The sequence below is a fragment of the Onychomys torridus genome, chromosome 10, assembly GCF_903995425.1.
Source record: "Onychomys torridus chromosome 10, mOncTor1.1, whole genome shotgun sequence".
NCBI lineage: Eukaryota > Metazoa > Chordata > Mammalia > Rodentia > Cricetidae > Onychomys > Onychomys torridus.
Genome location: NC_050452.1, coordinates 89896681 through 89917841, shown reverse-complemented (window position 1 = coordinate 89917841; position 21161 = coordinate 89896681). Strand labels below are relative to the sequence as shown.

Here is a 21161-nt window from a genome sequence, read left to right as displayed (position 1 = left end):
TTTGTTTACATGAAACTGAGATGAGAGTACTTTTTATTAAAACAGTAAAATTTAAATTCCACTCTTGAACAAAAAATACATTTTGACATATTTAAGGATTTCTATCTCATAAAATAATTCAATTTAAAGTATGTCTTCATTCTATAATCTTCAGAATTAGAAGTTTGATCACAAAATATCTGAGAACTGTATTATTTAACCATTTGTGATAAATAAAAATATAAATGAGAATTCAAAATATCATTTGGAAAAATACATGTGATTATTGAGCACACATAAAATTGATATACTATTCTAAAGTACTATATAACATACTACAAATTTCATCCTTACCCCATTTTCTTATTCTCCTTTTAAAAGTATTTCCATCAAATACATTTATAAGAGTGCTTCATTTAGTCCTAAAATTCCCTGATGCTCCTTTCAATAAACATTTGTGAAAAAAAAAAAACCCAAACATTTCTGCTTTAAATTGTGCTCTATGTCTCACAATCAAGAGTGCTAAGATTTAATTTTCTCTTAGCTAAATTTCTGAGGATTTATAAGTTTTGTGAAATACTTATTGCACCCATGTTTTTAGTGTGTCAAACTCTTGTAAATAAACATTTTTAACAAGTGCCAATGTAAGAATTATATGTCAGGAACTATGCTAAGTGCTTCATACATATCTGTATTGAATAGTCATGGCTACCTTTGGAGGTAGAAACTATTATTTCCTTAATACTACAGTGGGGAAATGGAGTTATAGCATTGTTAAGTGACTTGTCCCAAATCACATAGCTGTTATGAAGCAGAAATGGTTTGGATCTAGATTAAAAACCACACATGGAATTGACTTTTATTCTTTGTAATTCATAAATATTTATTTCAGAGTCAACATATTCTTTGAAGGTATATTTTCATTGGACAGCATTAAATAATATTCAGGACATAAAAATAAAACATAATTGAGCAGGGCATGATGGTACACATCTTTAATCCCAGCACTCTGGAGGCAGAGGCAGGTGGAGCTCTATGAATTTGAGACTGCCACGTTGAGGCAGGGTTGTGTTGTTTAATTAATGCAGTTGTTCTCAACCTGTGGGTTGCATATCAGATATCCTGCATATCAGATATTCACATTGTGATTCATAACAGTAGCAAAATTACACTTATGGAGTAACAAGTAAATAACTTTTTGGTTTGGGGTCACCACAACATGAGGAACTGTATTTGTAATTTCTTTAGAAACTTTCATAGTATTTTTCACAGTGGCTTTATAAGTTTACATTGTTAATAACGGTCCTCTTCCTTCTTGTATGAGGTGACAATGACTGGTTTAATTTTCACCACTGTGATGTTTATTGAGGTCTGAGACCCTTTTTATACCCCTGCTGGCCATATAGACCTTATCTGGAAGAAATGTCTATCAGGACATTTACACATTTTAAAATCAGGCTTTTGGTTCTTGTTTCTTTTGGCACAGGGCTGCCTTGTCTTCTTGTATATTTGTTGTCTTGGGTATTTGTTTATTATATACTTGTCAGATCTATGGTTCACACATTCTTTCTTCCATCCTGTAGGCTGCCTTTTCATTTTGTTGACTACTATGCAGAAAGCAGCTTTTCAGTTTCTGTAGTTTGACTGTTTCTTTTATTATTTATCGTTGTATGAGATTTTGGTCTTATACCCACAGAAATCTCTGCCCAACTAGTGTCAAGGAGCTTTCCCCTTAAGCCTGTATGGAAAAACGGGGGTTTTACAGCTTCAGGTAGTATGTGTGAGTCTTTACTGTTCAGCTAACTTCTGTGAAAAATCCAGTTTAATTCCCTTACATGTGTTCTCATCATGCAGTCTTGCCAGAGACTTTTTATAGCAGAAATACCTGTATCTGAAGGGAGACCCAGTAATTATGACACTGATGCCCAAATAGAGAAAAACCATTATTACTGTTTGTACTTTCTGTTTTGACTTATTTTGAGGAAAGGGAATCTATTATTATACAGTGTATCATCATGGAGCTGGGTCATTTAAATCATCTTTATTTGAAGGTATACTCTGACAGTGCATGTGTCTTCATGTGAAAGTATGTTCTCCATCAAAAATTAAGTATTTTATACTTTTCTAACATAGGCAGTTCATACTTTTTGCATATATTAAGAAATTAAGTGAAGGAGAGTGCTGGTAGTTTAAGTCATTAATGTGTATTGATTTATTGATTTTTCCCCCAACAGAACAGAATATACATGGCATGCAGAATCTGTCACTTAAAACTTAACATTAATAAACACAATATAGTCTTTATAACATTATATGACTCTGGGTAATATTCCATTAATTCAGAACATATATTTCACATTGGGTAGTAAATAACTAATTTTTATTCTTTTTTTCTGTGTCTGCTTCTACTTAATTTGAGGGGTTGTTAACCAAAAGCCCCACTTCTTCTATGGTCAATGTCAGACCTGGATCCAAGCTAGGTCAGTCTTCAACAATATGCATATACTTTTATTTTGTTTATGCCTTTTTTTCTGAAACAGCAAATTAATAGAAATACCAATTCTTAGGAATATGTAACAAGATAATTTGAACATTATAAAAGCATCTATGTAATACACCTACACTTTATCCGTATGTTTCTGAAAAATTCTGAAGAATGTAATACTAGAGACCTAGTCTGGTTAAACTATCAGTAAATCATATATTCTTCACCAACTTCTGTTTTCTAATTTCTTTTTGAATATATAGCTCATAATCATATTATATAAAATAACAAGCTGTTAAAAGTGTGAGCTCTGAAATAGAGTTTTATGATTTCAATCCCAACTTAGGCGATTAGACACGCTTTGATCTTCAGAAAATTGCTGGCCTTCTCTACACATTAGTTAACTTATCTACAAAATTGAAATACCAAGGGGATCATTTCCCTGGAATGATTTCAATGTAAAATATATATAAAGATTCCTGGCAGTAGTAAGAACCAGTAAATATTACCTATTTTTTAATACAATTTAAGGAGGTATTATCAAAAGTTACCTCGTGGTGAGAGTTGTGGTAACTGTAAATTGCTAGTAATGAAACAGAGAAATATGAAGTCCTGTAGAGACAGTGATGGGCTCCTGTCTGAGAAAGCACTCAGATTCCATAATGTTTTGGAGCAATGGCAATTGAGCAGCAGCATTAACATAATGTTGCAGTTACAGACACCTACCTCTACCCTCCATGCGTGAAAAATCAGAGGGATATGAAAGCAAAATTTCTACACTGTTTATTTAATTGCTGATTTGTACTATTGAGGAATTTTAAGAGTTTGGAAACAAACAGCGTGGCATTGTTTGCGTTGTGAATTGAAGCCACCTATTGAAACAAGATTAACATGAGCATGGATGTTGTTACAGTTGCATGATAACCACTTCCTGAGAGAAATCTAAGAGAAGTAAAAGTCAGTAAACACTGCCATCTATTAACACACACCATCGGGTTGTCATTTTGTTTCCTATCACTTAACACAAGAAAGAATTAGAAGAATTGGTTTTGGTGCAGAGACCAGAAAGAAAATGATTTTTTTTTTTCTGAGTAACTCTTATGGGCAGCATTACTGCTGTGACTATACTCCATCTTTAAACACACTGATCCTGGGGACTCCATGAACTGGTCAGCAGGAGACGGCTGGTATGATCAGAAACACTTATAGCTAATATTCGTGTGATACATTACACAAATATCTGTCCCTCCAAAGTAGCAGAAAAATTTTCCTTAATAAATAAAAAACCATATTCACTCCTATAACTATATCCAACCCAAAGATGAGTAAAGGAGAAAATTATATACTTTGGTTCATAATCTCACTAAAGATTTGTCAAACTTTAATAAAAAAGTCTTAAACCTAAAACTTCATGCCTTTAAATTTTCTGTCTAAATTTGTAAAACAAGAAAAATATCTAAGGAAATGTGGTTTTGGGGATTACAAACTTATTTAACGGATCTACAACTTTTGAACTTTGCTCTATAGAGAACAACCACACTAGACACCAGTTTTCGATGTGATCCAGTCTCGGTAGTATGTTACCCGAGTGTAGACACCAGGCTTGTTTGGAAGTGCACATTCATCTCCCCAGCTTACAATTCCAGCAAGGAACCAGATGCCCTTAGAATCCTCACTAACCAATGGTCCGCCTGAATCACCCTGGAGAGAAAAAAAAGATCTCAATAATATAAATTAATGTCATTTTGTAGAAATGGCAGGGGACACCAAAATGAGAACAAAACAAGAGCCGCCTCCCCTCCACACACACAGCTGTTTCAGTACTTGAAACGGTGCTAGCCTAATGTATTTTTTTTTCTGTCTCATTATCATTCTCTAAAGCCCAGTATGTCAGTATAAAGCTTTGGCTAATGCAATCTAATAGTGAAAAATTAGTATGAAATGTTTCAACTTAGTTATCAACTAAGGAGTTGTTTCTTCTTTGCAGTCATTACTGTATTGAGGAATACTCTTCCCTCTGCTACTATTATGTTGGGGGAAAAAGAAAGGTGTGTACATTCATCCTCCACTAAAATTGGTCATACTATTCCATTCTTGAGCAAATGTTGTTCCCTACATTAAGGAATGTAACTTTTTACATCACATATTTACTTTCTTATATGAGAATACTAAGATTCTGCTTTCATCACAATTCAAGTGGATAATTTGCTATTATAAAGTAATTGTGCTATATATTAGATCCCCAAACTTACAATCTTTTAAAGCAACATTTGTACCCTGTTTTGAACTGTATTTGCTGTGGGATGTTCTGTATGTCAAACATGTTGCTCTGATTGGTTAATAAATAAAACTGATTGGCCAGTAGCCAGACAGGAAGTATAGGTGGGACAAGCAGAGAAGAGAATTCTGGGAAGTGGAAGGCTGAGACAGAGAGAGGCTGCCAGCCGCCATGATGAGAAGCAACATGTTAAGATACCGGTAAGTCACAAGACACATGGCAACTTATAGATTAATAGAAATGGGTTGATTTAAGATATAAGAACAGTTAGCAAGAAGCCTGCCAAGTCCATAGAGTTTATAAGTAATATAAGTCTCTGTGTGTTTACTGGGTTGGGTCTGAGCGGCTGTGGGACTGGCGGGTGAGAGAGATTTGTCCTGACTGTGGGCCAGGCAGGAAAACTCAAGCTACATGTATCTCTCCATATCTTCCCACTTCCCCATCCTTGATAACCACTTATTATTATTATTAATTTGTTTTAAAGCTGTATTTTTATTTCTGTGCATGAATGTGCATTCTAGAGCCTGTGGAGGACAGAGAGGAGCTTGGACCCCTGAAGTTGGAGTTAGAGGCAGTTGTGAGCCCTGTATACTGGTGCAAGGATTGAAAATCACTCAGGTCTTCTGCAAGAACAGAACATGCTCTTATATGCTAAACTGTCACTCCGGCCTTGACAGACATCAGTATATTCTGTTTCAGTGAGTCAGTCTTTGAAGATTCCATGAGATCCTGCAGTATTTGACTTTCTCTGCAGACTCTTTTGTTTGTTTTTGGAAGTACCATGCTGTTTCCTATCATGACTGTGCCATTTTCTACCCCTATCACTAGTGTATGATTTTCTCTATATCATTGCAAACATTTTTTCTTTTTATTATAATCATTATATCATCTTAAAGTGATATCTCATTGTGTTTTTTAATGTGCATTTCTTTGATTATTGATTTTGAGTATTTTTCCTATGAAAAAGTGTGTGTGTTTTTGTGTGTGTACATGTGTGTGCATGTTTGTGTTCATGTAGAGATCACAAATTGGTGTCTATTGTCTTCCTTGATCACTTCCCATCTTATTTTTTTGTGACAGGGTCTCTCATTCAACCTGGAACTCACTGGTCTAACTAGACCGCCAAGCTAGGGATTCTCCTTTCTCCATCTCCCCAGGGCTGGGATCATTGCTATGGACTACCATGCCTGGCTTTTCCCTCCTGAATACAGGGGAATATCAACTCAGGTCCTCATGATTGGGTGGCTATCTCCCCAGACCCCATTTGTATTTTGTCTTTGGAAAAATGTCTATTTAGGCTATTTTTCCATTTTGAAGTCAGAACACGGTGCTTTCGGTGTTGATTTCTATGAGTTACAGGAAGTTTCTAAGAATTGACTTGGATGAGGAATTTGCTGACGTTTACAAAATGTGCAGAAGGGTTCAAAAGAATGTGGAAGCTAACATTAATAGAGAGTACAAGTCACTGTGCAGATGGGAGGAGACAGTGAAGAAAATAGGCAAGCAATTAGTTTTAAATAGTAGAAGACATTTGCTAAAACCAGAGGGAGGAGATGGGAATGGGGGGTGGGTTGGGGGGAGGGCGGGGAGGGGTCGTGGGAGAAGGGAGGACAGGGGAATCCGTGGCTGATATGTAAAAATAAATTAAATTATAAAAGAAAAAAAAAAACGGAGGGTGGACATGGGTACATATGTGATAGAAATGTATCACAAAGAAAGGAAATTAAAGTTGCTTTTTTCTCATTTCTTCATTTTTTCTAGTTATTAAGAAAACTGTAATATTCTAAAGAAGATTGGGACATAGGGTAGTATGTAGGAAAAGTCCATGGTGGAGATGAAATAGTACAGTAAGATACATCAGCGTTACATAGATAAAGACTCACATGCTGTTATATTCCTTAGCTTTACAAGAAGACAGTAGTGCATCTAGTGAGTAGTAGCTGACAAAGTTGGCAGATTACTCTGTGACTCACTGTGATTCAAGAATATTAGGATAGGTGTGGGGGGAGTAGAAGATGAAGCCGCAGAGGGTGCAGTAAATGAGGTTGCTGAAGAATGGATCTTAGGCTGTGGCCAGTTAAGAGATACAAGTCTACTTAACCAATTAAGTACAGTGGGAATTTAAGCTCTTCATCATCTCCAAGAATAGGTTTATTTTGATTGAAAACTAGAAATATGAACACCTGTAATTAGAGAGGACAATTTGTGTTATGAATACTTACCTTGTTTTTAGAGTATAGTAATGTGCTCGCTCATTTCAATATCTCTAAAAGATCGTACAATAACTAAGTTCTACATAGCAATTGAATCAAGTGAGGTTTTTCCTGGGTTCATCGCTAGTTGTTCCTGCCTGGACTACTTCCCTTGTGTGTTTTGTTAGCTCCAGGACTATTACTTATTAACAGCATAGGGGGATCAGAGGCACATTAATAAGGAAAAGTAACTGGGTTTAGGGTTCAAAGAATGGACACAAGATCAAAGTTCCTCCATTTAAGCCCTTGCACTATCAGTTCAATTAAATGCACTGTCTTGTCTTTTTGTCTGAGCTCCTCATCAGAAATGAGTTTCAAACTAAAATATGCTGCAGAAGATTACCATAACTAGAATAAACAAATATTCTCAATGATCTTAAAACTATGCCTCATATGTGGGATTCCACTCAGAAGTTGTTTAGTAAATAAAATAATTAGGATGTTGGAGCCAGGGAATGAAAACTCCATAACCGAGTAGTATTAGATTAAGCTGAAGGTTTCTTGGCAGTAGACCAGTCAAACTATAGTTATCAGTGATGTGTTTCATCGATTCACTGCTCATCCTGAGTCTCTTCCTCATTTCCACACATCGCTTCTTGTAACAAAATTGTTGACTTAGAATCATACTATTTTACAGAGATCAATATACATATTAGTTAGATGATTTGCCTATAACACCTACTTATACTTTTAAGATTGAGAAAATTGCACTGTTCATTGGAAATATAAAACTATCAGAAAAGAAAGAGGCAGAGGGAGACAGACAGACAGACAGACAGACACACACACACACACACACACACACACACACACACACACACACGAGGAAAGAGAGAGCGAGAGACAGAGACAGAGACAGAGACAGAGACAGAGAGAGGGGGTGCTGGGAAGAGTTACCTGGCAGGCATCAACACGGCCCTCCAGGAAGCCAGCACACAGCATTCCAGGTTTGATCACACCGCCATAGGCCTTTCCACTGTTGCAGGTCTTGTTATCTATAATCCTCACTCTTCCTTTCTGGAGTATGTTAGGACTTTCTCCTGAAGAAATAATATCATATAATTTTTTAAAGAGAACTTAAAAATTATATTTTTTACATTTGTATGTCTGTTTACTATGTGAGAACATACGTGCATGCACATGTATACATGTGCATGTGCATGGGTATGGAGGTCAGAGGTCACCCGTGGGGTGTTTTCTCTTTCTACTGTGTAGGTTCTGTATATAAGCTCACGTTCTGATGCTTGAAGGTAAGTGCATTATCTGATGAGCCGTGTGGCCAGCCCTCCAAATTGTAATATGTTTTTAGAAACTCACTATTAGTTTCTATGAATTTGTATTTAATTTTAAAATAATATTGCTTTTCAGGCAATATAAAACACATTTTAGTTAAAGCAATATTTATGAACACGCCACATACCAATCTATTGCTGAAAACAATCTCGTTTAGAATTAGTGTAGTGGGTAGCTATTCCAGACTTGGCCTGGAAGTTCCAACACCCATTGAGACTTCGGTAATGGTCACGCTAGACGGGGCTGAGGGAGGAAGCTGAAGTACTAGGATCAAGAGGAGAGGCCTCTCTTGGTTCCAGGACCCTGGACACTGGAGGTAGACCGAGCAGAGTTCTCCAGAGAACACCGCCGGACTGCGCCATACCTTTCCCAGATCCTGCAATCTACCCCTTCATTTGTAAGCTACCCCACAAAATTAACTTCCCTTTTAACTATGTGGAGCGGCCTTAATAATTTCACCAACACCTGGCACCCAACATGGGGCAAATTCCCAAGGCCTGGGCGGCTCCCACCCTCAGCCTCCTCCCCTGCTGGCGAGTACCTAAACCCGCCTGCAAAGTTCCATTTAACCAGGGAACGCCTACACGGTTACATTCCTGAAAAAGGGAGCAGCTAGTCCGGTCTCAGTTCTTATGTATCACATGTAATAGGATTTTTTCTTTTAAAATGTTTACATTTAGAGTTTTACATTTTCTATGTATGTTTTAGAAAGTAAACTTAAAAATTTACATGTCAGAAGCATATGTTTCATAATCATTTATAAATTTTTATCTAAGCTTACTACTGTGGTTCTAAATCTTAAAATCATTTAGTTTTATTTTCCTGCTTGAAAAATGTATTTTGAATGTATTTTGACACTAATTCTAAGATTAAGAATGCATTTGACTAGTAAGTTTTGTTCAAATATTACCTTGCTGATGAAAGATAAATATTGATTAAGTGATGAATGGCACGTAGGAAATTAGATATCCAAATGAAAAGAAATGTATGAAAACTGACATTATGAGGGCATTATGGCAAACAACTCAATGAGATTAAAGTTTCTAAATGAATGATGCTGAGCACAGTTTTCAGTACATTGCACATTACACTTTTCTGAATGATCTGGAGAATATGTTTTTCACATTGAGATGTAATTCTGAATGTATTTCATTTTAATTCCTGAAGCTTGAGAGATGTGAGAACCTTACCGTCAGACTTTAGTGTTCCCCATCCAGTGACCACCACGTCTGAGTTGGGCGGGAACTTCTGGGTCACTTCTGGTAAACATGCCCTTCGGATGTTGCTTGCAAATAATATCGGCGAAGACAGGCGCACAGCAGCTATGTCGTTGTCATGTGCAGGGTAACTGTAGTTCTCATGGATTATAATATTCTTGATAGTTCGTTGTGCTTGTGGTTTACTTAAAAGAAGCCCAAAACTAACTTTCCAGTCTTTTGGATTTGCATCCCTAAAGGAAATAGATTTATTTATTAAAACTTCTATATATTATAGCTATAGGCATTAGTCACATAATCTTTGAAAACTAATTAGGTCATTTGCATTTCCATAGTACTTTTTTTGATACAAGGTTTCATTGTGCATTTCTGGCTGGCTAGAACTTACAATGTAGAAGCAAGTTTGAGGCTGTCCTTGAACTCACAGAGATCTGTCTACCTCTACCTCCTGAGTTTATGCTGAGATTAAAGGTATATACCACTATGGCAAGTTTTCCCCCACCCCCAGAAAAACTGTATATAAGAGAAGAAATAAAAACAATAGTATTTGTACACATTTTGGCAACTCTATAAAATACAATTTAAAAGATAATCAATAGCTGGGCATGTGAGCCTAGCACTTGAGGGATAGAGGCAAGAGAATGGTGAACTTGAGGCCACTCTGGGCTACATAGTAAATTTGAGGTCATTCTGAGCTGTGCATAGCGAGACCTTAACTTAAAAGTAATTAAAGAGAAAAGACAACTTATAGAAAGTGCATTTTATTTCTTGGCTTGAATAGAAAATACTGAAGGAGATTTAGAAAGGTAAATATGATAGCATAAAATGACAAGATTTAATAAAAAGTAGATGGGGATGTGAACACAAATAATTTATGGAAATTATATCATTTAAATCTTTTCACCGTTTTATGCAACAAATAACATACTTTTGTCTTCCTCCTTTAGTTGCTATTTGGTATTTTATATACTATCGTCTGAAAAGTAGTCCTGTTGGAACATTTCTAAGCTCTCTACTAAAGTGTTATCATAAGCTGACCAAGTGAGAGATGAAATTCTGTTTTTATCCATCTCAACGGTAAAGTGCTTCCTGGCATGCATGAGACCCTGAGTTGAGTCCCTCGTGCTGAGGAGAGAAGGGAGGATAGAGAGGTGGCAGTCTCTCGGTGCAATCATACGCTCTTCAAAGCAGTCATTATCTCCTCCAGGTGTGGTAGTCCACAAGTGTAATCATAACACTTAGGAAGCAGAGGCAGGGGGATTGCAAGTTTGTAGTCAGTTCAAGCTATACAGTCAGTTTGAGGCCACTCTGCCATTGAGACCATTTTGCCAACTCACCTTCGCCAATGTTTTGGAGACACTATTGTTGTTAATATTGACATATTACTGGTGGTTAAAGGAAGCAGTGCTGCTAAATGTTCTACAATGTACAGGCCAGCTTTCCACAATAAACAATTATATCTAGTCCAGAATGTCAACATTTCTACTTTTGACGAAATTCTTTAGGAGGACTACTATATTTACTATTTTACTGATAAATCAGTGAGCAGTTTTGAGGCTGTACCTCACTGGACTATTAAGCAGTTGGAGGCATAGTTGCATAATCACACTGAGAGGTAGATATTATTAGACTTTTAGTAATTTAGTGCCTTTGTTACCTTCATAGGTCATATCTTACCTTATGAAACAGTGAGCAGCAGTGATAAGCCAGTTGTTACTAATCAGAGTGGCTCCACATCGGTGGACACTATTCTGTTGAAGGCTTGCTTGCCAGGGCCATTCCCCTTCCTCAGCATCCTGGCCTCCTGCTACTTTGTGGCCTGAGGGAGTAATTGTGCGTCGTCCACAGCCTATTCAAAGGACAGTTCATCAGTGTTGATAATGCTTATGCATGTGTCTTGCTATAGTAAATAAACTACCTATAACATATGTTCCTATTAACTAGTAACTCAGAAAAATTTCACTGACTTGGAGAAATTCAGATGGATTTACTGCTGATATGATTTCCTGAAAATATATTCCAAATACATTGACATCTCCTCCTCCTGTGCCTTTCACTCACATGTATTCTATGTCTGTCTTGTCTTACTATGACTTGATGTATGAGGTAGGTAGAATTATAGGTTTGGTTTTTAAAGAGACCAATCTTACTACATTGCACAAGGAAATATGTAGTTTTAAACTTTATGAAGGCTAGAAAGCAATACATACCACGAAAATATTCATATGAAAGTGTGAGTGACTATGAATGTTATGAGATAAGGTAAACAAAAGTCCTAAAACACAATAGTTAGACAGAAGAAATGATGTGAAGGTGGCCAGAACTTCCAAAGTCACATGCTTCTGTGAAGTAGGCCTGTACATTATTGTCGGCTTAGAAACATAGAAACAGCTAGACTCTGATGTCTTGAAAGCAAATTTGTAGTAATAGTATAGTTCACTATTCATCAGACTGATGCTGGTTCTCTTGACTATCTTAATTTTACACCAATAAACTGTTGAATTTGTTCTTTAAATTTGTCTTCTTTTACTAGAGATTACCATCTCACCTGTAAATACTTTTAAAGATTAGGAATTATGCTTTTTGATAAAAATATGTTTAGAACCCACCATAGAAAACATATATAAAAGGAACTCAATGAATATTTGTAGAAATAAAGCCCGTAAAATTTGAAATAAAAATACTTGTTTATTAGTCATTTGGAGAATGAAAAAATGTAATTAATTCCAAGCATAGATTAAGGCAGTAGCTAGTATTTGGCAATGTTGGAGACACTTTGTATTATTATAAGTGGGTGGGGGTTTGGGGGAGTATCTACAGATATCCAGTGGACAAAGTTAGTATTGCTAACTACCTTATGGTAAACTGGAGAGCCAAAGAAACAAAGAATTAGCTGGCCTCAGTGTCAATAGTCTTAAGAGTAAGACACACTAGGCAACAGAGTTGACTTGTATCAAGAAGAAGAACATTTAGCCAGGCGGTGGTGATGCACTCCTTTAAAAAGAGCATGTGGGAGGCAGAGGCAGGTGGATCTTTGTGAGTTTGAGGCCAGCCTGATCTACAAAATGAGTTCCAGGACAGCTAGAGCTGTGGCACAGAGAAACTCCATCTCAGAAAAAAAATAATAATAAAAAGAACATTTAAACATTTAAATGAATTAGAAAATTTAGCTAGTCAGTTGCTTCACAATTGATGTATGATTATAGTGGCTAAATATACTTTGAGATCTTCTTTCCTGAAGGTAGGGAGGCATGAGAAGTGTAGGAGAGTCACGTATACTTTCAAAGGTTCTAACCGACCTTCTGAAACCTTTTGGTTTGCACACTCTTTTTTACACATTTCTAACCTCAGGTTAAAGCATCCTCCTTGAGTCACTTAGCTGTGGCTGCCATGTCTAATGAGTACGCTCACACTGACTCATAGAATGTCACTCCCTTCTCTTTTTCTTTCTACTCCCACATCATTGACTCTACAGAGGATAAAGCAACTAATCCAGAACCCAGGGAATGATGGTTCCTCCCTACCCTCCTTTCTGTTTGGGGTACTCCTAAAGGAAGTTGGCTTTTTCTCAGGTTCCTTCAGAGAGATATAAAAACAAAGGTCCTTCTCTGTGGGATAGGCACCTCCCTAGGAGGCTTGACTTCACTGTTTCTGACCTTACTCTTGATTCTTAATTTCTATCCATTCATCAACTCAATCCAAAGCTCCCATTTACTCAGAATGTTGTGTCTGTTAAGCTTTCAGTCACCACCTCTGTAGCCTTACCTTGTTATTACTTCTGCTCAAGTCCTACATGGAACCTTGGTGCTTTATTATACCAAAAGGGAGAAGATGGTAAATTTCAAAGATTTAAAGAATACAGTGAGGATTGCTGGCTGATGCTTTCAGAAACATCATGGCATCTACAGGGTTATTGCCATCCTACCCTTTTACTTCATATACTTTATTATGTCACACATTTAAAGAATGGACATAAAATGATGCTCCATTCTTTAAATTTATTTTGTTTTTCTGCACACCTTTTGCCTTTTATTACAAATGTGATCAGAACCCTAGATAGATCAAGTCAAATTCTGAATTCTGATATGAAAGAGTCTTAGTGTTCCAGCTGGGGAGTAGATAAACTGCATGACATCTTCATTACCATTGCTCACAGACCTGGAAAGACTTCTATGAACCTGACAACCTTCCAATTGTGGATTTTTCAATTTACAGATACTGTTGATTTCACTGGAGTCATTTGTTTCAAGATGCTTTATTAAATTACCTGTGGGTTGTTTCATCAAAGTCTATGAAAAAGAAAACCTAAATAGCCTTCTGTTTAAATTTTGTCCAAGTTCCCCCTAAATAACTAAGCAGTGACTAAGGGCGGTAAGAGTAGCCTGGGTCAGTGTCACCTAGCTCTAGAGGGTGAATGCTCTAATCTGGCTACCACAATCAGTCTCAGTCCCCAGGTAAATGCAGTGCTTTCCTTGACAGCTTGCTCTGAGTTTCAGCCACTTTGAGGATCATATTTCCTAAGACAAGTAATGGAGTGGGGGAGGGGGAGGGGGTGAAAACAACGCCTTGTCCAGCAAGGAAGAAGTGGGTTATATATAAAGCATAAAGCTTTCTGCACACAAATTTAGTTGGTAAGGTTGGAATTCCAGAGAGAGTTCCTAATATACTGAGTGCTAGCTGTCAGCGCACGTACTCTGGTAAGTCATTTATTTCTATTATCTTATTTCATCTTCAGACTAATTTGAAACTAAGGCTTTGGAAAGTTAAGGAACTTATGCCAATTCTTCCCTTTAGAATTTGGCAGATCCGAAACTCCAAATGCACATGTAGCTGATTTTAGATTCTAAGTTCTTAATTACCACCGCATGTCCCTAAGTCCTCCCTGCCCATTATGGCATGTGACTATGCTCCTCATTTTTAATCCATGATATCAGCCAATTTAAGAGCAACTACAGTAACATCCACACACATTTCTGGAAGGCAGGCAGGCTTATGAAACCTTGACTGCAGGTCTTCTTGGCATTCTAAGGACAGATTTTTGATGGAAAATAACTTCGTTGATAAACTTACATGTATTGAGAAGATCTTCTGCTATAGGCATTGCAATGTCTAAAAGTCAAGAAAATGAAAATATTTACATTTATAAACACATTTTATTCTTAACATTAATGTTAAGTGGTTTTTTTCAAATATCCTGAAAACATTTTATCTAAATCTGCTCATAAATTAGCACAGAGAAAAATGAAATATTTATACTTATTTTTTAAAAATACGAACGTTTCCCACTATAATTTATTTGCAAAGTACTTTAAGTTTTGAAATGTCCTGAAATGTATGAGAAATAATGTCATTCCACCAAATCCAAGAACACCTTACCAAATAATCCCAGTAACTATAATGTTGTTACATTTACTACACTTTTAAAATTAAAATTAATTTTTTGGTAAACATGTAGAGAAATGGGTTTCACTTTGATTTTTCATGCACATGTAGTTATACTTTGTTCGTGTTGCCTCTCAGTCTTCTGGATGTCTCTCCTATTCTTGCTTACTCCTTAATATTGGCCTCATTTCTGTTTTCATGACACATACTCCATTTACCCTCCCTTGTTCCTACCTCTTCATCCCTTTAGACCTCTTTCTCCTCTTTAATAATTTGCCCTGATGGTCAATACACACACACACACACACACACACACACACACACACACACACACACACACACAAAGAGAGAGAAAGAGACAGAGAGAGAGAGAGAGACAGAGAGAGAGAGGAGCAAGGCACATACAGACACATACACACATGCACAAATGTGTGCATGCACACTTTCAATCAAGGTTCTACAGATGAGAGAAAATGTGTATTTGTCTTTCTGAGTCTGGCTTAATTGAAATATCATGTGTAGAAAACTGTCAGTTCACTAGATAGTTCTACTGGAGAATTCTAAAAGGCAATATCAACTGCAGTATGAGGTAAACATTATAGATGTCTAGGTTGATTTATTTTATGTTCTTGATTTCTATAAGTCAAAGAAAAAGTATCCATTTCTCCATATAAATTACAGTTACAGTTTTACATTTGGTTGCATAATAAACTAGGGAGACAAAAGAGTTCTTTCCCAGACATTGACCTATCAAAACAAAAGGCAAGGGCACTTAGCAGTCAGCTGGACTAGAGAAGAATGGGGCTACGCCTACTCAAAGAGAAATCTGCCATAATTTCGTATACCATTTAATGTTGCTTTACAGAGGTATGATATGTCTCGTTTAGTTTTGAATTTTTATGCTTGGTAACTTCTATCAAATCATATTTAGATTTTTAGAAACAGATGTTTAAATGGACTGAATAAATCTTGTTCTACACTCAAAGAACTAATAGTTTAAAACTCCATGTTATTCATACAAGTTTCTTCCTTTCTTGAAGTTTTCTTTATTAATATATTAATTCCTAAAGAAAACAAATGCCTTGGACTTGTAGTTTACTTTTAAAAGTTGTGCTCTTCCATAGCTCAATAGAATAGCACTTGGGTACGTGGAAGACAAACTACAATGGATTGAGAAATGACTTGAGTCATTTTCCTCTCAAACTGAGTCACAGCTGTGGCTATCTGTATTTTCTGCCATTTAAGTCTCCTGACTCACACTCAGAGGCTAGAAATCTTGTGGATAGGCCTCACAATCACAAATCCAACAGTGTAACCTAAGAGACTGTTTTCAGTGTGCTCTATTAAGGAAGTGACAGAAAACAATAGCTTGGTCTCTGCCAAGGAGGAGATGGATCAAAGGACACAAAGAATCCTGGGAGTGGTGGCTCCCAGGTGTAATTCTAGCACTCCTAGGCTGAGGAAGAAGGAGTGAGGCTGAGCCCAAACCAGTTTATAGGACAATAAACTGAAAGACCAAACAGCTCAGCAAATATGCATTGGACTTCTCCAAGGGCAAAGGCATCAAAGCACAGGCATGAGTTTATTCTCAGTGAATCAATTTGTTGGAGGTGCAAATTCATAATAATTTAAAAATAACCTCTAGTTATGTTCATTTTCCTGTGGTAGGTTTAATGGCTGACCTGTAGATAACTGAATGCATGAACAAAAATTGTTAGGATAAAAGGGAGGATTTGAACAGTTGACAAAAATATTCTTTTGGAAAGGAGTCAAGGAATTTATTTTAAGGCCAGAGAAACTTGGTATGATTGGTTGGAGGTGAATATTAGATTTGAAACATGCTCTCTATGTTAGTCCTGTAGACTGTCCATGATTGCTATTCAAAGCTGGGAAGTCTGAGAGGCAAATTCAGATGGACTGGTAAGAAGGAGGGCCCCTGTCCTGGGCATGGTGTTGCCCTCCATGAAAATCTTAGCACTCAGATGGCAGAGGCAGACGGATTTCTGTGAGTTTGAAGCTAGCCTAGTATACAAAGCAAGTTCCTGGCCAGCCAAGGTTCACAGTAAGATTGTCTCTCAAAGAAGGAAGAAGAGCAGGAGGAGAAGGGAAAGGAGGAGGACGAGGTGACAACAACCAAGAAGTCCTCCTGTGATTGGTTTAAGCGTTTACCCTTATACTCTGTAATCCTAGCCTGTGCATAGTGAAATCTGCCTCAAATAAATAAATAAACAGATGATAGACAGATAGATGGTATATATAGACAGATGGTTAAGGTATTATACTAATTAAAATATTTTAAGGAACATTTTGGTAATAAAATAGGTTTGTTAAAGCTAGAAATTGGTTCTCTGTGGTCAGTGCCATCGCTGGGCTGGTCCTGAGTTGTATAAGAAAGCACACACTGAGCATGCCATGAAAAGCAAGCCAGTAGACACCACCCCTCCTTGATTTTTGCTTTGGTTCCTGTCTCTAGGATTCTGTCTCCAGTGATGTGTGTTTCATCACTGACTTCCCTCATTGACATAGTGTGATCCACAAGTTATAAGATGAAAGAAACCCATTTGTTTGCAAGTTTCTTTTGGCCATGGTGCTCATCACATAGAAAACCTAACTAAGACAGCTTTCAAATCCATAAAACATATAATTGAGTGGTTTTGTTTTCTCTGGATTAAAAACTTAGTAATTAGTTAATGGCTTGTGTTTAACCTGTCTTTAAATGCTCTTTATAATATATCCATTCTCCAACATCTTCACAACAACCATAAGAAGTATTTTTTATTTTAATTCTTATTTCTATCATGACATGGTTAGACAGAGGCGTTCAAATATTAACTAAATTTCCCAAAGTCATACAGCTAACATATAGAGGACTGAAAAAATCCAAATATCAAACCATCTAACAGCAGAATCTGTGATCTCAACCACTGTCTTATAATGATTTTTTTCCTTAGTCACATTGTAGGATACTTGTGCTATAATCAGCCATTTATTTAAATTAGCAGTTCTGGCTAGTGGCATGTAAGGCTTTGTCTTAAATATATAGAGATTTTTTTGGTATATTAAGCAGCATGTATGAAAACATACTTCACAGCCTTGGCGTATCCGTTGTAAGTAGCTGAGTTAACTCATCATCCTAAGAAGGTCATGGTAATTAATAAATTGCTGACACAGCGACTTTGCCTGCCAAATAAATTTCAAGATCCCTATGGCACAGACCTACTTATGTCTCGAGCGATGATTAAAAATTCATCTCAGTGAGGGCTGTCCTGGGTATAAGCCCTGTATTAACGTGTTCCATTGTGGTTTTGGGAGAATGGCTTTGTCAGCTGCTGGGTTTGCTTCTACACGGGGGAGGGGGGGAGCCCCAATGAGTTTTATGAGGCACCTAACTTCTGACGAAGAGGGAGGGACAGAGAGTTTCCAAGGCTTAAGACAACACCAGAGCACAGCCTGTACTTAACCTGCTTCATGTAACTGCTCCTGACAACATTTAACATTGCAATAGGACTTCTAAGAAAAGTCAGTCGTTTGGAAGAGACCACCAGAGTGCGTATTTCCCTGAAATCCTACGTAATATTTAAAAGGATGCTGGGAATATAATATTTCTTTTATGTTTTTGTTTATGTAGTTAGCAGATAAATTTCTAAAATTATTTCTTTGGATCTTAATTCTCTATACCTTGGAAGGCTGCTTTCTTCCTGTCTTTTTTGAGGTCACTATGTACATAATTAGGAGAAAGGCTGTGGGAAGAAACATCCCAGGGAAGCTACAATTCATCAGAGGCTTCTTATCCAGGAAAAGCACATTCAGATTTTGCTTTTTGATGCTTTGATGCTCAGTGAAAAGGAATGCTTGTCCTTGGAGCTCCCACCCCAGACTTTTAGTCCTTCCTGTAGAAGTGGTAATTCTGTCCCCGAATTGTCTGTCTTATTCTTATAACAGGATCTGTAGTTCTAGGAACTGACAACCTGTCCCAGAGGTGACTGTATTTATCATGCTCCACGTTATTCTCACAAACCCCGAATAACTTGTTTCCTCACTAAGACTAATAACCAGATTCTATGTGACCATGTGAGACAAGTTCCATTAAATGTGTGTCAAGAAGGAAGATGGATTTTAAAAAGTTCCGTCAATCCTGGCAGTCTGCATTGTTGAATACCACCGTAAGAATGAAAGTGGGCATCATGACTGCAGAGTAAGCCACAGTGTAGGCTGCTGTGTTTTGCCAAAAAAAAAAAAAGGTAATTTGAGATTCTGGTTACTTTCACAGTGCACAAAAGTTGCTATCATTTTCTGTGGTACAACATTTAAGGGAAGAAATTCTGCTTCATGTGTATAATAAAACACCATATTCAGATTGAAAGATGAAAGTCATTCCATACTATATGTATTCTTACCTGAAAATTTAAATGAGTAAAAATCTATAAGTAATCCAGTTTGGCCTTTGAGCTTCTGATACAAAATGGTTTCAACGCTGTCCCAGAATTTTTCTACATTATTGCTATAACAGGCTTTAAATTTCAGCACAACATGTAACACTACTTTCCCATTGGCTTTGCTGTAAAACAAAAACAGATTGTCATTTCATGATGGAACCCCTGTCGTTTTTAGTAGCAGGGTAGAGAGTTCGTAAAGGGGCAATGGTTGACACAATACAGTAGAACTATTCTGTTTTGTGAACTGTAGAGTCCTTCCCAAAGGAGAGAAGACAATATTTTATGGATATAATGAATGAGTTGTTTTATTTTTATATCCAGGGAAACTGAGTTTGAATTTTATATCTAGTATCTGCCACTGTGATGATATAGCAAGTTGCTGCCATTCACTTTTCCTGGTTCTCATCTCCAAAATTGGATGATAATCTCGTTTACTAGTTTTTATAAAAAAAATCATTACAGAGCAAGAGCTTCTTACTAATGGATATAGAAGAATTTTGAATATCACAGTAGTGAATGAAAGTTATTTGTTAATACAAATGAATTATGAATCCTGTATGAACTCTGTAGGGAGAATAGTAGAAAATAATGAACAGAAAAATAGGTGAAAAGGAGTCATTTATTATCTCTTGTTTTGTTTTGTTATCATTTAAATGGAGTCACAGTTTACAACAGTGAACCATTATCTATTTACCTGTTGAATATCAGGACTGAGTGTTACATAGTGAACTCATTCTACTTGTCATTCTAAATTGAAGATGCAAATGCATAAACTATACATTTTTTTTTTTTTTTTTTTGGTTTTTGGAGACAGAGTTTCTCTGTGTAGTTACATTTTACAAGGAGGTAACTGCAACTGACTCTAGAGAAGGCCTATTATTTATGGCTTTCTATTTCTGTGTCTTACAATGGCTTCCTAGAACTAAAATGCATTTCTGCATCTGAAAACCAACAATCTGGAGCTCTATGTAACTTAGAACCCTATAGTACCCTCTTTCAAACTCTCAGAACACATGTGAACAAAAATGGAAACTGAGCCGGGAGGTGGTGGCTCACGCCTGTAATCCCAGCACTCGGGAGGCAGAGGCAGGTGGATCTCTGTGAGTTTGAGGCCAGCCTGGTCTACAAAGTGAATTCCAGGACAGGCTCCAAAACTACAGAGAAACCCTGTCGCAAAAAAAAAAAAAAAAAAAAAAAAAAAAAAAAAAAAAAAAAAAAAGGAAACTATGCTCAAGATCCAGGATTCCCATAGTCCCATAGTGACAACAAACCTTATTTCTATTATTTTCTTCTGTTATATATATATTTTTAAATGTGATTATCATGTTATGCCTTACTGGAGAATTTATTTTAATTTGTTATAGGCTTGATTAATTTTAACCTAAATTTGAGCCTTAAATATATACAGGCTGATTTCCAATTGTATTTATTTTTAAATATCTAGGGAGATAAAAATGAAAATTTAAGTTTACAGGCATTTATATAGTCTCATATATATTCAGCTAAACTCAAAATAATTTAAAAATGCTGGTTATTTTTGTTGATCATGAAGGTTTAGAAACTTTTTGCTGGATTTTTGTATGATTGTTCTCATAAGGATATGGAATTACTACATTTTAAGAATGGTTTTCCTTACATGAATGATTGACTAATTCATTTTGGATATGTCTCTTCTTTCCTGAGAACCTCTTGACTTTAAGAATGCATCAAAATTAATTAACACTAAAGAATCATTAGAAATGAGAAGTTTGGTTTCACGCTTCTGTGTGTATCTAACCTTGGGCAGAAAAGGCAAACTACTGTGTCTCCATGGGTGTTAATTATTTAGTTCCCATATAA

General features: G+C 36.5%; 1 protein-coding gene across 1 annotated transcript in view; it reads right to left on the bottom strand.

Annotated features, from left to right (window-relative positions):
• Positions 1-3728: 3728 nt before the first annotated feature.
• The window catches only part of LOC118591964 (transmembrane protease serine 11C), a 47533-nt gene continuing 30100 nt past the window's right edge, over positions 3729-21161 (bottom strand). The window contains exons 5-10 of the mRNA XM_036200394.1: positions 19284-19444; positions 14575-14613; positions 11182-11353; positions 9478-9737; positions 7892-8034; positions 3729-4165 (exon numbers count right to left, since the gene is read on the bottom strand). Coding sequence (XP_036056287.1) covers positions 4004-4165; positions 7892-8034; positions 9478-9737; positions 11182-11353; positions 14575-14613; positions 19284-19444 — 937 coding nt within the window. The 3' untranslated portion in view covers positions 3729-4003. The remainder of the gene's footprint in view (positions 4166-7891; positions 8035-9477; positions 9738-11181; positions 11354-14574; positions 14614-19283; positions 19445-21161) is intronic.